Below are 19374 nucleotides of genomic sequence, written 5' to 3'. Positions count from 1 at the left end.
GTTGAAGTCCACAAGTCATAAAAGGGCCAAGCTTGAAGACCCCTGAGCTAGCCCTTTGAGCAAGTCTCACCTCCAAGCATGTTGAGTCTTGGACTCACCTGTATGAGCCGCCCTTGCTCGTTCTGGAGGGCGCTCAGCTCCTGCCCGAGGGCGCCGTGACCCTTCTTCAAATTCTCACAGTCCGTTCGGAGCTGGGTGGTGTGAGAGAGCAGCTTGGAGACCTCGTCCGAGAGGCCCACCAGCAAGGCTCGGTCCTGCCCCGCGGAGGACTTGGTCTCGGCCTCATGGTCCGTCACAACTCGCAAGAGGGATGTTTGCAGGCTCTCCAAGCGGACGAAGCTGTTGGCTTGGCTCGGACAGTTGGGGTCAATGAAGATGTTGATGCGGGAACTGTCAGCTTTCTCAATGGTGACCAAAGCGTTGGTATCGTCTGGATTGGTGGTGATGATGGGCGGGGATTCGGTGACTGGGGTGTGGTAGTGGTTCATGAAGAGGATGGCAGCGGTGACGGTCACAGCTAAGAGGATCACCACGGAGAGGAGAACGGTGCAGAGAATATAGCCACAATTCACTCTCTAGGATCAGACAGAAGGTGGAGAGGTCATTTCGGAAGCCCACCATGATGTCCCATGGAGAAACCCAACCCAGTCCTTCCAACCCTGTGATTCTAGGTTCTAGGTTCAATCTTGCATGACCTCAAAAAACTCAACAGAACTGGACTGAAACCCTGTGTTTATCCATTTAACAAATTTATATGGCTCATTATAAAACCCTAACAGGTGATTCCCAGTGGATTACAAGTAATAAAAAAAATTCACATGAGACCCCCTAAAATTCCATCCCATACCACGCTGGCAGCAACACAGTCATGTCAACCACGTGGTTGACTCCAGCTCCATTCATAGTCCACAAGACTGAGGGGAGGGGGTGACTGGCCCAGAGTCACCCAGATGGCTTTCGTACCTGAGGCACGACTAGAACTCACCACCTCCTGGTGATTGGCCAAAGTCACCAAGCCAGCTTCTTGCCTAAGAGAGGACTAGAACTCACCATCTCCTGCTTTCTAACCTGGTGCCTAAATGACCAAACTGATTCTGAGTAATGCGCCGTAAAGAGCAGATTTTGAAAATCTGTCCTGTTAAGAAGCCGGCAGGCCAGGCAGGTGTTTTGCAATGCAGTGGCCCCTGGATAGAAGCTCACTCGTGCTTTCCCAAACAGATTTCTCTGTGTTTCAAAGGAAAATACTGCAACACAATGGAGGAACGTTATGTGGCTGTTGTGATATCGCTCTCCCCAAAGAGGCAACGCATGAGCTGAGAATAAATGGAGAGCCCAGATTAGCATTTGTTTTGCACATGCTCCTTTGTACTTAGCCAGGGAAATTTAGGAATCATAATTACTCAGCTCAGTGGAGAAAGAACAGATGATCAGGTGAGCTTGTGGGCAGCTTCTAGGTTCAGCTCTTGGTTTTGATGGGATGTTTTTTCTTAAATCCTTACAAATTTGGAAGGTGCTCAGTTAGACCTTGCAAGGGGGAGCAATGTCAATAGAACTGGGTCCAGAAAATGAATAATAATGAATAGAATAGAATAGATATTGGAGAATAGAATAGAATAGAATAGAATAGAATAGAATAGAATAGAATAGAATAGAATAGAAAAGAAAAAAGGAAAAAGGAATAGAGTAGGGTAGAGTAGAGTAGAGTAGAGTAGAATAGAATAGAATAGAGAATAAGGAAAAAGGAGTAGGGTAGAGTAGAGTAGAGTAGAATAATAGAATAGAATAGAATAGAATAGAATAGAATAGAATAGAATAGAATAGAATAGAATAGAATAGAATAGAATAGAATAGAAAAAAGGAAAAAGGAATAGAGTAGGGTAGAGTAGAGTAGAGTAGAGTAGAGTAGAGTAGAGTAAATAGAATAGAATAGAGAATAAGGAAAAAGGAATAGAGTAGGGTAGAGTAGAGTAGAGTAGAGTAGAGTAGAGTAGAATAGAATAGAATAGAATAGAATAGAATAGAATAGAATAGAATAGAATAGAATAGAATAGAATAGAATAGAATAGAATAATAATAGGCTCGGAAGAGATCTTGGAAGTACTCTAATGTAATCCACTGCTCAAGCAGGAGTCCCTATACCATTTCAGACAAATGGTTGTCCACTCTCTTCTTGAATGGAGTACCCCCAACTTCTAGAGGCAAGTCGTTCCACTGGTTAATTGTTCTAACTATCAGGAAAATTTTCCTTAGTTCTCGGTTGCTTTTCTCATTGATAAGTTTAGATCCATTACTGCTATCATCTATCCCTCCCTTCCTCCCTCCGTCCCTATTTTCCTCCCTCTCTCAATGTCTTTTATCTATCCATTCATGTCTTCTATCATCTCTCTGGCCAACCATCTCTCTCTGTATCTCTCTCTCTCTCTCTTTATCTGTCTATTTATCACCTCTTTCTAGGTTTTTTTCTTTTTTAATCCTACTCCAGTTTAATGCCATAACATTTTGTGGAGATCTGCCACCAAGTATTAAAGAGGCAAACCCTGCTTAGCTTTCAAACGCAAAGTTATTAAGATGGTTGAGAAGCCAATACATCTGCAAGCCAACACAGGAAAGAAGGTGATGATTAATTAAACGTATGTGCCATCCAACTCCCAATGTCTAAAATGAGTCTTTTTTTAAAATAAAAAAAAAACAACAATCCAGAAAACAGAAGTGTAGAAGAAAATAATGGATAAAAATAAATAAATAATATCCTCACAAATTAACTAATGCATTATGAAATTGCGGTGCCAAAAATAGAAAAAAAAACTGTCCACCCAACGAACGTACAGGGGAAAAAAAAACCTTAAAAACCAACCTAATTAACATAAACCACCCAATTATGCCCACATTCATTTCATCATGTAATAACAACATATCAAACTGTACATCAAAGTTTATTTACTCTTGAAAAATATTATGAAATCTGTGCCCAAGGGAAAGGATGGTGTCATTTTTATTATTAGTAGTAGTAGGAAAAGAAGTCGCCTTTTCAAAAATGGGTAAATGACATATTTGGTGGATCTGTTCTTTGATATCTGGGGTCACAGTACGTTTCCAATCCCTGACTATAATTCCCTTGGCTGTTCCCCATAAATGATATTACCAATACTCAGAAATGGTCAGATTGCACAGTTTGCGGATATACAGGCAGTTCTGGGCTATCAGCCGCAATTGAACCCCGAATTTATGTTACTAAGTGAGACAGCTGTTAAGTGAGTTTTGCCCCATTTTACGACCTTTCTCGCCATAGTGGTTAAGTGAATCACTGCATTTCTTCAGTTAGTAACACGGTTGTTAAGTGGATCCGGTTTCCCCATTGACTTTGCTTGTCAACAAAACTGGTTTTGTTCCAGCTGCATTCTCATATTCAGACCTAATAAGATTTTTTTAAAAAAAAAAAATTCAGGCATGGTGATTAAAGCCGGAGGGTTAGGAGAATGGAGAGAAGTGACTGATAGAGGCAACAGTGTTTGATTTGTGTTTGAATAAGTCCATTTGTCATTCGCACTGTGCAAATGGGAAAAAAACTAGGTCTATATTTGGGGTGTGCATTTGCAGCTATGTCCTTCGGTAGATTAAAAGATCTCGATTGAGTTATGTCTGGATTATCCCCAATTAATTATGTTCTAATTCTTATTTCGGTTATTTGCTAGCGATTGTTCTCTCTCTCTCTCTCTCTCTCCCTCCCTCCCTCCCTCCCTCCCTCTCTCTTTCTCTCTCTCTCTCTCTCTCTCTCTCTCTCTCTCTTTCTCTCTCTCTCTCTCCATTCTGAATGTTTATGGCATTGCATTCCCTTTTATTCTACATTTAATTCCTTGCTTTTATGTTTCCCCAAATCGAAAAACACCTAGAATTGTTCAGCACGTTGGGTGATGGTATAAATCTAATAAACGAATCAATAAACGGATAAGGAAATGAATAAATTCCTCTATGCACAGCTGCCTTTCCTAACAGAGGTGGTTTGTGGGGTCCTCGATCCTTTTTAAGCTTGTTTTCTCGCAGACGTTTGATTATCCAACTAGATAACACCATCAGTACTACAAGGGAGTGGGGTTTGCAAAGAGGAATTGGGGGAGGAGGAGGAGGAGGAGGAGGAGGACTGTGGGGTCTTTGATGCTCTCTGAGCTTGGTTCTTTTCTTGCAAACATTTTATTACCCAACCCAACCAGATAACATCATCAGTGCTGTGAGTGTGGGGTTTGATCCCTATTTATGTACAATTGCTCTGAGCCTGGTTGTTTTCTTGCAAGTATCAGCACCAGTACATTTGATCAATGGGCAAATAAGAGCAAATAAGGTGAGATTATTTCTGTCTTCCAGTAGCTGAGGGGCTGCCCCAATAAAGAGGAGGGGGGGGTCAACCTATTCTCCAAAGTGCTGGCAGCAGGACAAGAAACAACAGATGGAAACTAATCAAGGAGAGAAGCAACCTGGAACTAAGGAGAAATTTCCTGACCCAGAAGGTTGTTTCCTTCCTGAAACATTTTTGAGAACATCCTTTGGCTTGTTCTTGATCTCTGGGCTGAACTCACCACTTTGTTTGTCTCCTGCTGAACTTCGACCGTAGACGTGGGGTGCTGGCTGGAAGGAAGACTTCTGTGACCCTCGCAACTCTGAAGGAAGATGGAAGAGCGATAGATGGTTCTGCAACCCAGCAGGATAGTAAATGCACTTGATTTACAACTTCTTATCAAGCTGGGAAAGTGCTGGTTATAGCTGAGAGCACCACAGCAGATGAACTTGTGGTCCGTCTTGAGAAACAGCAATCAGTCAACCTCTGCTCTCCCCACAGATTGAAACTTTGGGCATTGCGCTATCACAACTCCCATAATTTCTTGTGAGGGTGAACAATCGAAGTTGCAGTCCAACGTACCTCGAGAAGAACAGGTTGAGCTCAAGTAGCCTAGCAAGGCAGTTTAGGGCAAACGGGCACGCGCTGATTACGTGCACAGACCTGTCCTATATATGTGAGTATATACAGGGAGTCCTCGACTTACGATCACAAGTGAGCCAAAAAATTACGTTGTTAAGCGAGACATTTGTTAAGTGAGTTTTGCCCCATTTTTACAACCTTTCTTGACACCGTTGTCAAGTCAATCGTTGCAGGTGTTTAGTCACACGAACCTGACTTTTTCTGGTCAGAAGGTCGCAAAAGGGGATCACATGACCCTTGGACTCTGCAACCGACATAACTCTGAGTCAGTTGCCAAGTGGCCGAATTTTGATCATGTGACCATGGGGGATGCTGCAACAGCCGTAGGTCTGAAAAAACGGTGGCAAGTCACTTTTTCCAGTGCTGTGGCAAGTTCGAATGGTCACTCAATGAACAAAGTCTACCTTGAATGTCATCGGTTAGGTCTTTCAAACAGGAAAGGTCCTTTTGTACGGTAGCTGTGCACTTATATTGTGGCATGCTTTTCCAGCTTGTGTACAACGCATCTCAACCAATGAAGCTTTTTCTTTGAGGATGAAGTGTTAATTGCGATGCTTTGGAAGTGTGGTAGCAATCAAAGCGTCTGGTATTTCCTTCAGAACAACGGCAGCGTTACACCGCTGCAAGCTTTTGTGCCCGCTCCGAGGTGGAGGCAAGCTTGCTCTGCTTTTCCAAAAGGGACAGGGCCAATTCCGCCCCCCTCCCCTCCATTCTCAGTTCAGGATGACTTTAAAGAGACGTTATCGCCTCAGAACGAGAGGCGATTAACGTTCCTTCTGTTCGGCATTAACAATCAGAGGGAATTGCAGTGGCTGTGCCGAATTGGGCAGAAAGAGCTGGCCGTTCTTCTTTCCCATAGATAATGGCTTCTTCCTTTATGATGCGTGATGCCAAGAAGCCACGAGTGGGCTTTTGGCTTTGACATGAAAGAAATAAACACGGCCAATGCAAAAGAACAATGGGGGATTTTTTTTTTGTTCCTCTCTGAAGACCAAACATCTGAATATAAAACACTTTGCAGCAGTGTGGGGCAGCAGCCAAAAAAGCCAACGCAAGCCTAGGTTGCATTAACAGAGGGACAGAACCAAGATCACAAAGGGGTGCTAGTAGCTCTTCGTAAAGCTTTGGTAAGGCCATGCTTGGAATGCTGCATCCAGTTTTGCTCGCCACAATATAGAAAAGACGCTGAGACTCCAGAAAGAGTGCAGAGAAGAGCAAGGAAGATGATTACGGGTCTGGAGGCTAAAAGATACGAAGGACGGTTGCAGGAATTGGTTTTGTCTAGTCTAAGGAAAAGAAGGAAGAGGGCTGACATAATAGAAGCCTTCCAATATTTGAGGGGCTGCCACAAAGAGGGGAGGGGGCAACGTATTTTCCAAAGCACCAGAAAGCAAGACAAGAACCAATGGATGGAAACTCATCAAGGAGAGAAGCAACCTGGAACTAAGGAGAAATTTCTAAAGAAATGCTATAGGGTAAACTGCTTGAAGACCTCCAAGGTCCCTTCCAACTCGCTTATTCTGTTCTGCTCTGTTTTTAGCACCTTCGACCAGCGTAGTCGCTTCCCCTTGAGTTCTCCGCAGTTTGGGGTGTCTCAAATCAGGACCGCCGTGTTCCTTCCCTCTCTTTTCTATCGTTCAGTTTCTTCCTTCCATCTGGCTATTCATTTTTCCTTGTCCATGCTCCGGAGAGGCTGGGATGTTTTCTGATTTTCAGTGCAGCTGTCAGAAGGGACCGTGGCCTAGAAGAGGAGGCTGCGTCTTGCGAAGTTGCGACTAAAGACCGGTTTCTCTCTGGGAAAAGGAGCCTTGGTGGAGCAGTGGGCTAATGCCTCCCTAAGTAACACCAGCTGCCTGCAATTAGTGCAGGTTCGAGTCCCACCAGGCTCAAGGTTGACTCAGCCTTCCATCCTTCCGAGGTAGGTAAAATGAGGACCCAGATTGTTGGGGGGCAATTAAGCTGACTTTGTAATAATGCCGCTTGGGGTGTGTGTGAAAGCCCTACTAAGCAGGCATATACATAGAATGAAGGCTACTGCTAAGCACATTGATTTGTTCTTCTTAGATTGTAAGCCGCCCTGAGTCTTCGGAGAAGGGCGGGATATAAATGGGATTTTTTAAAAAAAAAAACGGGGCAAATCCTTCCCCACTTCGCTACTTCTGGACCTTTTCTCCTCCTTTCCTTCCGTGGTTTTCCCCTCCTTCCATCGTGGTGCCTTCGTGCAAATCTGCTTCGACTGACGTCCTCCTTCCAGCCTTCCCTCTTTTCCACCCCCGCAACCATTTGCATTAAGATGACTTCAGCAATAAGCTCCTTAAGGAAAGGGAGAGAGGGGAAGGAGGGGAAGCCAAAGGCTCCCACTGTCTCCCAGGTTGTGTCCTTGATGTGGGAAGTCGGCCACAGAAAAGGGACAGGCCATAGGCGCCCAGACCCTTGAGCTGAAGGTCCAGAGCTAAATTTTAATTTAGCTTCACGAAAACCCGTGGAAGGGAAGGACCTGGGTCTCTTCTCTAGGCGGGCGCTCTTAAAGCAGCCAATGTGCTGCACGGTGGGTTTTTTGCGACCTGTGCACTCCGCCCAACCAAAGATGCCAAGTCTGATAACGGAGACATCTCTGAAGTTAAACCAATTATCTTCTGATTGTCTCTTCCAGGAGGTGGAAGAACCAGGAGCGGGGAAAACAGGATGTAGTAGGTTGGGTTGCCTGTCTAAGGCTGACATCAGCAATGCATCTGCAGCGAGATAAGCGAGGGAGACCTCGCTGCTCTCTGAACTGGGTGGTCCCCTTGCAGGCGTCTCATGACCCAAGTAGGGAACGCCATCAGTGCTAGGAAGGAGGGTGGCTTATGGAGTGGAGGAAAAGATAGTAATCAAGGAGAGAAGCTACCTGGAACTGAGAAGAAATTTCCTAACAGTGAGAACAATCAACCAGTGGAACTCCTTGCCTCCAGAAGTTGTAGGTACTCCAACACTGGAGGCTTTTAAGAAGAGACTAGACGGCCGTTAGTCTGAAATGGTATGGGGTCCCCTGCTCGAGCAGGTGGTTGGACTAGAAGATCTCCAAGGTCCCTTCCAACTCTATTATTCAATATTCTACGATTTGCGATCAATGATGGCTTCTTTCTAACCCGACATGAAGCCTTGGCTTCTGTAATACTAAACCCCAAGCAAAGAGAGCTCTTTGCTTTGTGCCAGCTGCAGGCCTAGTCTATAAATGAAGCTGTGGAATGCAAAAGGGAAAAAAAAACAACCCAATTATTTATTTGTGATCAGGAAGCATTGCATCACAGGGAAGATTAAAATTAGCCTGGGTGGGGAGCGGGCCTGGGATCTCGAAAGCCGTTTTGCTGTCATTTGGACGTAAACGATCAGCTATTAGAACTGATATGGCAGTCTATTTTCCCCGCCTGCCTGCCAGCTGTCGAGGTGCAAACTGTGCCCAAGTTACTGGCGGCTGATGACTTGCTTATGTTCTTTATCAGAACGCAAGCAGGGCTGAGATGTTTATGAGGAGATTTTGGGATAGCTTGCCAAGAAGAACGGTGAAGTGCAAATTAGATCAAGATTAAGGTAGCGAGGGTTGAAAGCCATGCTCTCTCTTGCAAATATGGGCTGGGTGAACAAAAATGGAACATCGCAGAAAGGTGGACCGTTTGAGGCGTCTTTTTGGAAATGGTGCTGGTTATATTTGCCTCCTAGGTGAGGAAGAACGTAAAAATCAGTTGAATTTTGAGGTGGAGGAGAGAGACTTTGAGGTACTTGTGGACAAAAAAGGAGACTGGGTCAGAATGAGGATCAAGTATAAAAATGAGTCAAAGGTACAAAGCAATGAGAGTTTGGGGTTGGGTTGGGTTGGGTTGAGTTGGGTTGGGTTGAGTTGGGTTGGGTTGGGTTGGGTTAATGAATGACTGAATGAGGAAGGAATGCAAGGCAAAGCTAGGAAGGAAGAGTGAATGGATCAAGAGGAAGGGGGAGGTGGAGAGAGCTGTGTAGTACAGATAGTCCTCGCCTTACCACAGTTCATTCAGTGACCCTTCAAAGTTACAACAGCACTGAAAAAAGTGACTTTTGACCATTTTTCACACTTACAACCATCGCAGCATCCCAGGGTCACCTGATCGATTTTTGTGATCCTCTGACATTCGAAGCCAATGGGGAAGGCAGATTCACTTAACAACCCTGTTACTAATTTAACAATTTCAGGGATTCACTTGACAAGGATGGCAATCGTGGTTGCATGTCAAGAACTATCTGTATTGAAGACATCCTGAATAAAAGGGAGAGGTAGCAAAAGACATTCATGAAGCAACGCCTGAACAAAGTAGAAATAGTTCCACTAGTTGATTGTTCTCACTGTCAGGAAATTTCTCCTTCGTTCTGGATTGGTTAGCCTGAGCCAATTTTGTTTTACTTTTTCATATCAATCAAGGAGATATTAGTTTCCTTTTTCGATGCAACTATGGTGGATTTTTTTTTAAATTTCCCAATTTACATTTGAATATCCCTTCATTTGCATTGCAACACCCATATGCCCAAATCCTCGACTTGCAATTGACTTGTAATTCAATGGTTTACGATTCAGACCAATACAAATGCAATAGCTGTGTGCATTGGGGAGAGGGCATTTTTTTAAAAAGCACAATGCCTGGGTTAATTTGAGAAGGAAATTAGGTGTATTGTGTGAACGCAAACCTTTCTTTGCTGGTGACGCCTTCTTCTTTACAGGCAGTTCTCAAGTTACAACTGTAATGGAAGGAAGGAAGGAGGGAGGGAGGAACAAAGGACAGAAGGAAGAAGATGGGAATGAGAGAAGGAAGGAAGGAAGATTGAGGATTTTTTTTTCTTCATTTGGTGGTGAACTGGGCTTTCATTCACTGCAAAATACGTCAACTTCAAGATTGACATTAAGAAAAATTGCAGCGCGAGGCAGAAACTGGAAGTCAGGAACAACACAAGATATTAAAAGCTGAAGCGGGAATGAAAAGTCTACAATCAGCCAAGTGTTGGAACCAGAAACCAAGACTCAAGAGCCAGAGGTCAAAAGCCAGAAGTAGGAATGTGAAGTCAACCATAGTGCCAAAGATGGGAACTAAGGAGGAGGATGAAATCTGGAATCAGGACATGAGCCCAAACCGGGAATAGGAGCCAACCTGGTTCAAAGTCAGAGGCAGGAGCCATGAAGCAGGATGAAATTCTAAGCAGACGTAAAGTACCAACTCATGAAATCATGCATCATGCTAAATAGGCAAGTTTAAGGAAACTATATAGCTAGCCCTCGACTTACGAATACAATCAATGATTCTATGTTCCACAGAGCTGTCCTGCCACTCACAAAGCAATTGACCCAAATAGGACTTCTGACTCCTTCGGAGCCTCCTTGCTGAACTGTTTTTATGAAGAACCTAACTGGTTGGCCTAAGGAGACTTTAAAAAAAATCATCTCTGAAGGGGTGGAGTAGAGAACATAGTCTTGGTTCTCCATCATCCAGGTCATGGTTGTCCCAAAGGGGCTTCTTCAAAAGGCAACGGGACTTTGTTTTTCCTTGAAGACCTTTCGCTTCTCATCCAAGAAGCTTCTCCAGTTCTTAAGAAGCATTTTTTTTAATCCCATTTATATCCCGCCCTTCTCCGAAGACTCAGGGCGGCTTACAATCTAAAGCACAAATCAATGTGCTTAGCAATAGCCTTCATTCTCTGTATATGTCTGCTTATTAGGGCTTCGGGGGGGGGCAAGTGGCATTATTACAAAGTCAGCTTAATTGCCCCCAACAATCTGGGTCCTCATTTTACCTACCTGGGAAGGATGGAAGGCTGAGTCAACCTTGAGCCTGGTGGGACTTGAACCTGCACTAATTGCAGGCAGCTGGTGTTCCTTAAGGAGGCATTAGCCCACTGCTCCACCAAGGCTCCCATCTTTGGGACAACATAGTTTTGGCTTGCCTAACCGTCAGTCCCCGGTGAAAGCATTTCCAGGTACCAAAAAAGAAAAGGTGCTACAGAAATGCATTGGTCAGGAAGAATAGGAAGCATTGAACTTTCTGCAACACGTAGATTTATCAGACGCAAGGCAGTCCTCGACTTACGACCACAATTGAACCCCAAATTTCTGCTGCTAAGCAAGGCAATTCTTAAGTGGATCGTGTCCCAATTTACAACCTTCCTTGCCAAAGTTTTTCCAGAGCCATTGTAACGTTGAATGGTCACTAGATGAACTCTTGTAAGTCAAGGAGCACCTATAGTGGCAACCACGAACCATAGAATCCCAGCCTTCTTAGCCAGCATTTTCAGAAGAGGATCAAACAAACTGAGTTTGTTTTCCCAATGTTCGGGCTGCATCGCCGTAAGCTTCCTGGGATGAAGAGGTAAATCTTTTAAGCATTTTGACCTTATTAGCAAGTTCTTATCCCGTTCAATATTTGAAAAGCTTTCTCCCCGTGTCTAATCTTCTTTGCTAGATGCTAAACACACGTCGCTCACTTTCCGCGCTGTCTATCCAGGGTTTCGTTTCCTTGGCTTTCAGATTTGAATCTATCCCCAAATTTATCAATACACTCACGGGTCACCTTCCTCAAAGGCTCAAGAGAGTACCAGAGTGGCTGCTCCCCCCCGGCCCCCAGGCCTTTCCATCCATTATTGGACCCGGATGGTTGTTTGAACAAAAAGCAATTTCCCAAACTCGAGAAATGCTGTTTTATGATGATCTTTGATCAGTAGACGCGAAGCAATTCTGAGAAGGTTTGCCCAAAAGTTCAACTTCGTCAAAATCAATAGCGCTTTAACTCCAGCGGAAATAAATTTGGAACGGGAGCATCCATGTGGAATATCCCAATAATTCTCTCTCTTGGGGACGGAGGGCCCTGGGTCACCTTTGTGCAAGTAGGAGGAATGCTTCGAGGAACTTTGGCCTCCTGGGACGGGGTGGGTCTTGGGCTCCGCTGTGGAGCAGAGTGATGGGGCGGGAGATTGGGAGGGTCTGAATGAGCAGCTAGTCAGCTATTTAATTACAGTATTGTAACTCACTGTCAAGGCTAGGAGGAAATTAGAAGCAGCATTGATGGACTGACAGCACCATTTTACCTTGCCTTAATGATTTCCAAAACTTGCTCTTTCTTCCTCCCTCCCTCTTTTCCTCCCTTCCTTCTTCCCTTCCTCTTTTCCTCCCTCCCTCCCTCCCTCCCTCCTTTCCTCTTTTCCTCTCTCCCTCCCTTCCTTCCTCCCTCCCTCCTTTCCTCCCTCCCTCCCTTCTCATATTTCTCTTTCAATCACCCATATTTTATCTCTCTTAATCCTTCCTCCTTTTCTTCCTATAACGTTTCTCTTTCAGCCTTTCCTATTTTCTCTCTCCTAAACCTCCTTCCCTCCCTTCTGGGTTTCCCCCCCTTTGGTATCCTCGGGGAGGGGGGGCGCTACAGGATGGTTGCTTTAAAACCCTCCAGTCACCGTGTAAAACCCTTGTTTTAATTTCCCTGTTATTTATATGCAGTTTTTGGCCTGTGCCCTGTCTCGAAATTTTCATAATTTTGTGTGTCTTGAAGCTGATTTGTTTTTGTTTTTTTTGTTCTCTGCCCTCGTTATCTTCTCTCTCTCTCTCTCTCTCTCTCTCTCTCTCTCTCTCTCTCTCTCTCTCTCTCTCTCTCTCTCGTTGGTATTTACATTTTAATTGTTTTCTTCTTTGAATAAACCAGCCTGGGAATATAATCAAAGGGTGCTATGAAAATATTTGTAAATAATATGGAAGAAAGAGATTATTATTTTTTTTTTGAGAGGAAATAATTTCCAAGCCTGAGCATCTCATGTCTTCCAAGGTGCCTCGAACCCAGAGCTTCTGCCTAATTAAAATTCTACGAGGATGAGGCGGCAGCACTAATGGGCGCTTTGTAAAAATACAGGTAGTCCTTGGCTTGTAACCATTTGTTTATTGACCATTTGCAGTTACAACAGCACTGAAAAAGTGACTGATGGCGTCTTCCTTAGCAACAGAAATTTGGAGCTCAATTGTGGTTGTAAATTGAGGACAACCTGTGGAGAAATCTCTTAGGAACGTTCGCTGTCCATGGTGCTGCCCATTGTAGACCTAGCATGAGCTTAAGTATTTATTTTAACCCACTAAAACTGCCTGGATAACTCCACATTTACAATGGAATGGAATGGAATGGAATGGAATGGAATGGAATGGAATGGAATGGAATGGAATGGAATGGAATAGAATAGAATAGAATAGAATAGAATAGAATAGAATAGAATAGAATAGAATAGAATAGAATAGAATAGAATAGAATAGAAAAGAATAGAAAAGAATAGAATAGAATTAAGGAATAGAATAGAATAGAATAGAATAGAATAGAATAGAATAGAATAAGGAATAGAATAGAATAGAATAGAATAGAATAGAATTAAGGAATAGAATAGAATAGAATAGAATAGAATAGAATAGAATAGAATAGAATAGAATAGAATAGAATAGAAATAAGGAATACAATAGAATAGAATAGAATAGAATAGAATAGAATAGGAATAGAATAGAATAGAATAGAATAGAATAGAATAGAATAGAATATAAATAAGGAATGGAATAGAATAGAATAGAATAGAATAGAATAGAATAGAATAGAATAGAATAGAATAGAATAGAATAGAATAGAATAGAATAGAATAGAATAGAATAGAACAACAGAGTTGAAAGGGACCTTGGAGGTCTTCTAGTCCAAACCCCTGCTCAGGCAGGAAACCCTATCCCATTTCAGACAAATGGTCACCTTGTCTGCTTATGACCACCCAGTCTGGGTGACATCCGAAAGAAGAGGTTACTGGTAGGCTAAGAGTTTACACTGGTCCGATCCCACTCACATCTGAAAAAGTCCTATGGGATGGTGACGTCCTTCTTCAGAAGTGAATACAGGCAGTCCTTGACATACGACCACAGATTCAGCCTAAAATTTCTGTTGGTATGCAAGACAGTTGCTAAGTGATTTTTGTCCCATTTTACGACCTTCCTTGCCACGTTTGTTAAGTGAATGCTGCAGTTGTGAACCTGTGAGGTGAAACTGTCTTCCTCATTGACTTTGCTTGTCAGAGGGTTCCAAAAGTGGATCAGGTGACCCCGGGACACTGCGACCGTCATAAATAGGAATCAGTTGCCAAGTGTCCGAATTTTGATCACATGACCATGGGGATGCTGCAACGGATGTAAGTGTGCAAAACGGACATAAGATACTTTCCCGGTGCCATTATAACTTTAGATGGCTGCTAAGTGAATGGTTTTAAGTTGATGTGGAAGGATGAGACGAGCACCTCATAACTAAAATGGCTTCTCCTTTCAGGGGAACCAATAAACGCTTGTTAAAACAGTAGGGGGGGAAAATGGATCTTTTTTCCGCACAGCACTGATTTAAAAAATAAGGTGTTGCTTCTCCCGGGAGCTATCTTGGACAGTTGAGACCACCAGACCTCTCACTTATTCCAGAAACGGAATTTTCCTTCTTCTTCTTCTTCTTCTTCTCCGGTGCTTTGTCACAAGAAATATAGCATCATTTCCACGGCTGCAGGAAAAAAAAATCCCTCCCTTTCCTCCCCAAGATGATAAAAAAAAATAAGCACTTAATTCTAGAAGGTTTTTCTCCTTCCCCCAATATTAGCAATAATTAGATGGAATAACTTAATAAAGAACGTTTACTAGGTAACCAATCTGCAAGCTCTGTTTGCTTCCTTGACACTGCCGTTGGGTAATTTTAGACTCCTGTCTTAATAGTCTTCAAGAAATCCATATTTTTTTTTAAAGAGAGAAGTAAACTAGCTTCAATGTTCACTAAGAGATCTATCGTTTCCAGGTAGGATACAGAACAATCTGGCTGAATCTCCGGAGAAGCATAATGTTAAGCTAATGTTCATCAGGTTATGAGGCTATAACTGGATGCCTGGAGTACGTGGAATGAGGAGCCACATCTGTTAGCTCAACTCTTTGGAGGAAAACATACTCTAAATACTAAATATTCTGATAGTCTCTGTCCTATCTTTCTGTCTGATCAGGCTCTCTAATTCTTATTCTGATACGAGTTCAGATCATTTGATACCCCAGATGAAATATTCAGTTATCGTCTCGGTAATTATAAGAACTTGGCAGCAAGAAAAATTTGGAAAATCTCCACCCAATTAGTGGGCAGAGAAAGTGGATGGCGATTTTCTTCAAGGGGAGAAGAAGTTCTCCATCCGCTAAAGGACATCTTCTGCCTCTTGGGATGGACAGAAGCACCAGAATAGACCTTCTCATTGGGAACCGTTCCTTCTTGAGATCCTCTACTAAATGGAAACATGAGGGACAATAGTGGCATGAACGACAGAGAATGAGGTGGCTGGATGGAATCACTGAAGCAGTAGGCATGAGCTTAAATGGACTCCAGAAGATGGTAGAGGACAGGAAGGCCTGGAGGAACATTGTCCATAGGGTTGCGATGGGTCGGACATGACTTCACAGCTAACAACAACAACAGTGGCATGAAAAATAGGGCCACCATCTCCACCACATTATCCCGCATGGAACCTCACTTCCCCTCAGAAGGATTTCTCCAAAGTTCTCCTTGGAAAGAAGTGCCAACTTCTCATTCATTGTCTTGCAGGAAAACTGATGCAGGACTGCCAAGCCCTCGGGATGACCTCAGCTCAGCTTCTTCAGGAGGTGCTACACATGTCCTGTGGAAACGAATAAAGCCTTCCTGGTTCTTGGATTCATCTCTGATGACTTGTGCAATAGACTGGCGTTCTTCTGCAGCTCCAGCTGGCTATCTAAGGGAACTTCTGGTGAAGGCCATGATCCCCCTTATCGGAACTTCATTTCCCACCTTTTCAGCTTCTTGCCTTGAAGGTAGGCTACCCTCAAGCTGTTTATGTTCCCTTGGTGCCCAAGCTTTACTCGGGTTGTGGGATGTGTGTGTGGAAGTATATCCAAGGACATGGTGCCCACTTGCATTGGGAAGCGGTAGATGAAGTCTGAAAGGGCTTTTGCCCTCTGCCTCAAGGGAAGACATCACAACTCCTTGCCACTCAAGAAAAGCAGAAGTTTCATACTCAAAACCCTGCACTCTTAAGAGTCTCTTCAGATACATTCAAGAAAGCTCTGCAAGATCAGACCTTTCCAATTCGGTGGCCCTATCACGTATTTGGCAGACGTATAGTAACTAAGTAGTTGCACTTTCCATTTTCCCGCCCCCTATACATAGAGACGCTCTTACATACAGGTAGCCCTAGGCTTACGACCACCATTTCCGTTGCAAAGCAGAAGTGAGTTTTGACCCATTTTACGGCCCTTCCAGCCCTTGTTATTAAGTGAATCACTGCAGCTGTTAAGTCAGTAACACGGTTGTTAAGTGAATCTGACTCCCACATGGATTTTGCACAAAACCTTTTCTACACCTGTAAAATGGTGTGGATTTGCTTCTCCCACACATTAAGGGGAGGGCGATAGAAACAGCAGTGTGCAAAGGACGTAGACCCGTTCTTAAAAGGTGCTTTGCCAACGGAGCCTGGCCTTCTGGATGTCTATATTTTATTTCAGCGCCACCTGTCACCACTTGGCACATGTTTGCATTTCTAAGGTTGGATTTATTGTCTTGGTTTTTACAAGGGAATGCAAGCGAGATCTTGACTAAGAACCTGCTATTTGCTGGTGGACGGGTGTGTGTGTGTGTGTGTGTGTGTGTGTGTGTGTGTGTGTGTTTGCAGCTTTGAGTGTGTGAAACAAAATCTGTGCACATATGCATTAGGCACACCGGTGCCCGTCTCTTCCTCGTTTCTCTAGGTGGCCTGACCGTTACATTATCTGCTAATTAGCAACTGTGCAGAGACACACACCGTGGTGAGAGAGTTAGGGATGCTTTCTTACAAAGAAGCAGAGCTAAAAGCAGAAATATCTCGGCAGCTGCTGCACACCTGTGCCTGGGCATACCTAGAGGTGAAGCAAAAGGCAAGGAAAGCGGGAGACTTCACTAGCCATGAAAGCTGGCTGCATGACTTTGTGCCAATCACTAGGAAACAGTGAGTTCTAGACCTGCCGGAGGGACAAATAAACCGGGCATCGCCGATTCCCCATCCAGAGTGTGAAGATGCTGCTGGGCGTAGCTGCTTAATGGGATTGGAGGCTCCAAGTTCGGTTAGTGAAATGATAGCTAGGAGACGGTGAGTTCTAGTCCTGCCCTAGGCATGAAAGCTGGCTGGGTGATCTTGGGCCAATCACCAGGCGATGAGAAGTTCTAGTCTCAGCCTTAGGCACAAAAGTCAGTTGGGTGACTTTGGGCCAATCATTAGGAGAGGGTGAGTTCTAGTCCTGCCTTAGGCATGAATGCAAACTGGTTGACGTTGGGCCAGCCCTTCTCTCTCTCTCAGCCCAGCCCACCTCGCAGGGTTGTCGTTGTGGAGAAAATAGGACTATTAGATACACTTGCCACGCGTTATTTGTAGAAATAATAAAGGAAGGATACGAATTAATTTTAAAAATAAAAGATAGATATGCTTTGCCAACAGATGTGGGGCAAGACTGAGCCGACGAGAGGCTTGATCTAGCTTTCCTTTTTCCCCCCATCCTCTGCCTGAACCAGAGAGAGAGGAAAAAATCCGAGATGACATTCTGTCTGTAAACAAATAAACTAAATAATTCAAGGCACATTTGCCACACAGGTTCCCAGCTGGTCCCTTGGGGAGGAATGGGAGGACAAAGAATTCATCCAGAGACTGGGCGCAAGCCACCTCGGAGGGGGAAGGAATGGGAGAGGGCAAGGGATGGCTTCTCTTTGTTTTGTAGCCTGCCTTTTCTTATTTTTACCAAGAGCTCAAGGGGACAAACATATCCCCCACACCTTCCCCCTCCTGTTTCCCCCACCACAACAGCCCTGTGAGGTGGGTTGGGATGAGAGAGGGGGACAGACTCAGAGCCACTCAGCCAGCTTCCAAGCCTAAGGCAGGACTAGAACTCCCAGTCTCCTGATGACTGGCCCAGAGTGACCCAGCTGGCTCTTGTTGCCAAAGGCAGGACTAGAACTCACTGTCACCTAGTGGTTGGCAGAAAGTCACCCAGCCGGCTGTCAGACCGAAGGGGGGACTGGACCTCGCCATCTCCTGGTGACTGACCCAAAGTCACCCAGCCGCCTTTCATGGCTAAGGCAGGACTAGAACTCACCTTGGCCTGCTTTTTTGGCAAACTGGCTGGCATCTCTACGCAATTCCCCCCCTCTGCTTTCTGCAGCCTTCCTTTTGCAATCCGACACCTGTTTCCAGAATGCTGGGGTGTGTGTGTGTGGGGGGGGCTGTGCAACTGTGCCCTCCGCTGCTGCCCCCCCCCCCGTCCCCCGCCTCAAATCCCCAGCTCTTCCTCTGCTCCAACGGACTGCAAAAGGCTGAGCTAACCAAGAGCGCCTGGCTAGTTTCGGGGTTTGGTTTTTAATTGCCCACCGCCACCCCAAGGGCAGGAGGCTGAAAAGTTTCGCGGGGGGGGGGGGTTTAGGGGTCGAGGAGGGCTCCCTGCTTCCCCGCTCGAAAGGAGCGTCTCCGAGGTCCCAGCCTCTCCCTTCAGATCGCCCCTTCGCCTTTCCGTCTCCAGACCCAGAAGGCTGATCGTTGCAAACTGGACCCCCCCCCTTTAACATCTCTCCAGCAGGATGGATTCCCCCTCCCCCAAGCAGACAGCCCCACGCATTCCGATGGCCGGCTGAAGGGCAACTACTCCAGGTGTTGAACAAGGTCTCCGCATCCACCTTTGGAGATGGGGCGCTTTCCTGCACCAACTCCGTCTCTGCGCCCTGGTGGCTCAGCGCCCTCCTTCCTTCCTTCCTTCCTTCCTTCCTTCCTTCCTTCCTTCCTTCCTTCCTTCCTTCCTTCCTTCCTTCCTTCCTTCCTTCCTTCCTTCCTTCCTTCCTTCCCTCTGTCCTCTCCCCAAACCTTCCGCGCGAGAAATCCGGACGAAGCCTACCTGAGATTTCTCCTGTGCTCCGTCCTCCAGCTGCGCCGATCTCCCCACATTTTTCCAGCGTTCGTTGACCATCTTTGGTTGGGGGAGAAAAAAGGGGGGTTTCGGGGTGGCGAGAGAAGGCAACGCTCCGGCAAGGGGGTCTCCCTCTGCCCGGCTCCGAGGGGTCCCCCAAAAGCAGGCGGCGAGAGTCAGGGAGGCCAAGAGTTCCTCAATGGGGAGAGAAGGGGGGTAACCCGTGGGGTGCCGTTTCCTCAAACCGGTGGGGAGAGGCGGAATCCGCTCAGCTCGGGAGGCGACGTCCCCGGCTTAGCAGCTGCCTTGCAAGCCGGCTGCCACCCTCTTCCTCGCCCGCCTGAAGGTGGGGAGGGGGCCTGGGGGATGGAGAGGGTCGCGCCGCTTTTAAAAGAAACAGGCAGGCTGGCATTCGCCGCCGCGACGTCCACGCAAG

At 45.3% G+C, this 19374-nt stretch overlaps 1 protein-coding gene across 1 annotated transcript in view; it reads right to left on the bottom strand.

The window, feature by feature from the left end:
* FIBCD1 (fibrinogen C domain containing 1) overlaps window positions 1-18998 on the bottom strand; it is a gene marked incomplete at both ends in the record, with an annotated part of 41978 nt that extends 22980 nt beyond the window's left edge. The window contains 2 exons of the mRNA XM_083374855.1: window positions 99-575; window positions 18927-18998. Of these exons, the coding sequence (XP_083230981.1) occupies window positions 99-575; window positions 18927-18998 (549 nt within the window). The remainder of the gene's footprint in view (window positions 1-98; window positions 576-18926) is intronic.
* Window positions 18999-19374: the final 376 nt, after the last annotated feature.

The sequence above is a fragment of the Vipera ursinii genome (genome assembly GCF_947247035.1).
Source record: "Vipera ursinii genome assembly, chromosome: 16".
In the NCBI taxonomy this organism is placed as follows: domain Eukaryota; kingdom Metazoa; phylum Chordata; class Lepidosauria; order Squamata; family Viperidae; genus Vipera; species Vipera ursinii.
The sequence above is the reverse complement of the archived record's forward strand: the minus strand, read 5'-3'. Positions and strand labels throughout refer to the sequence as shown.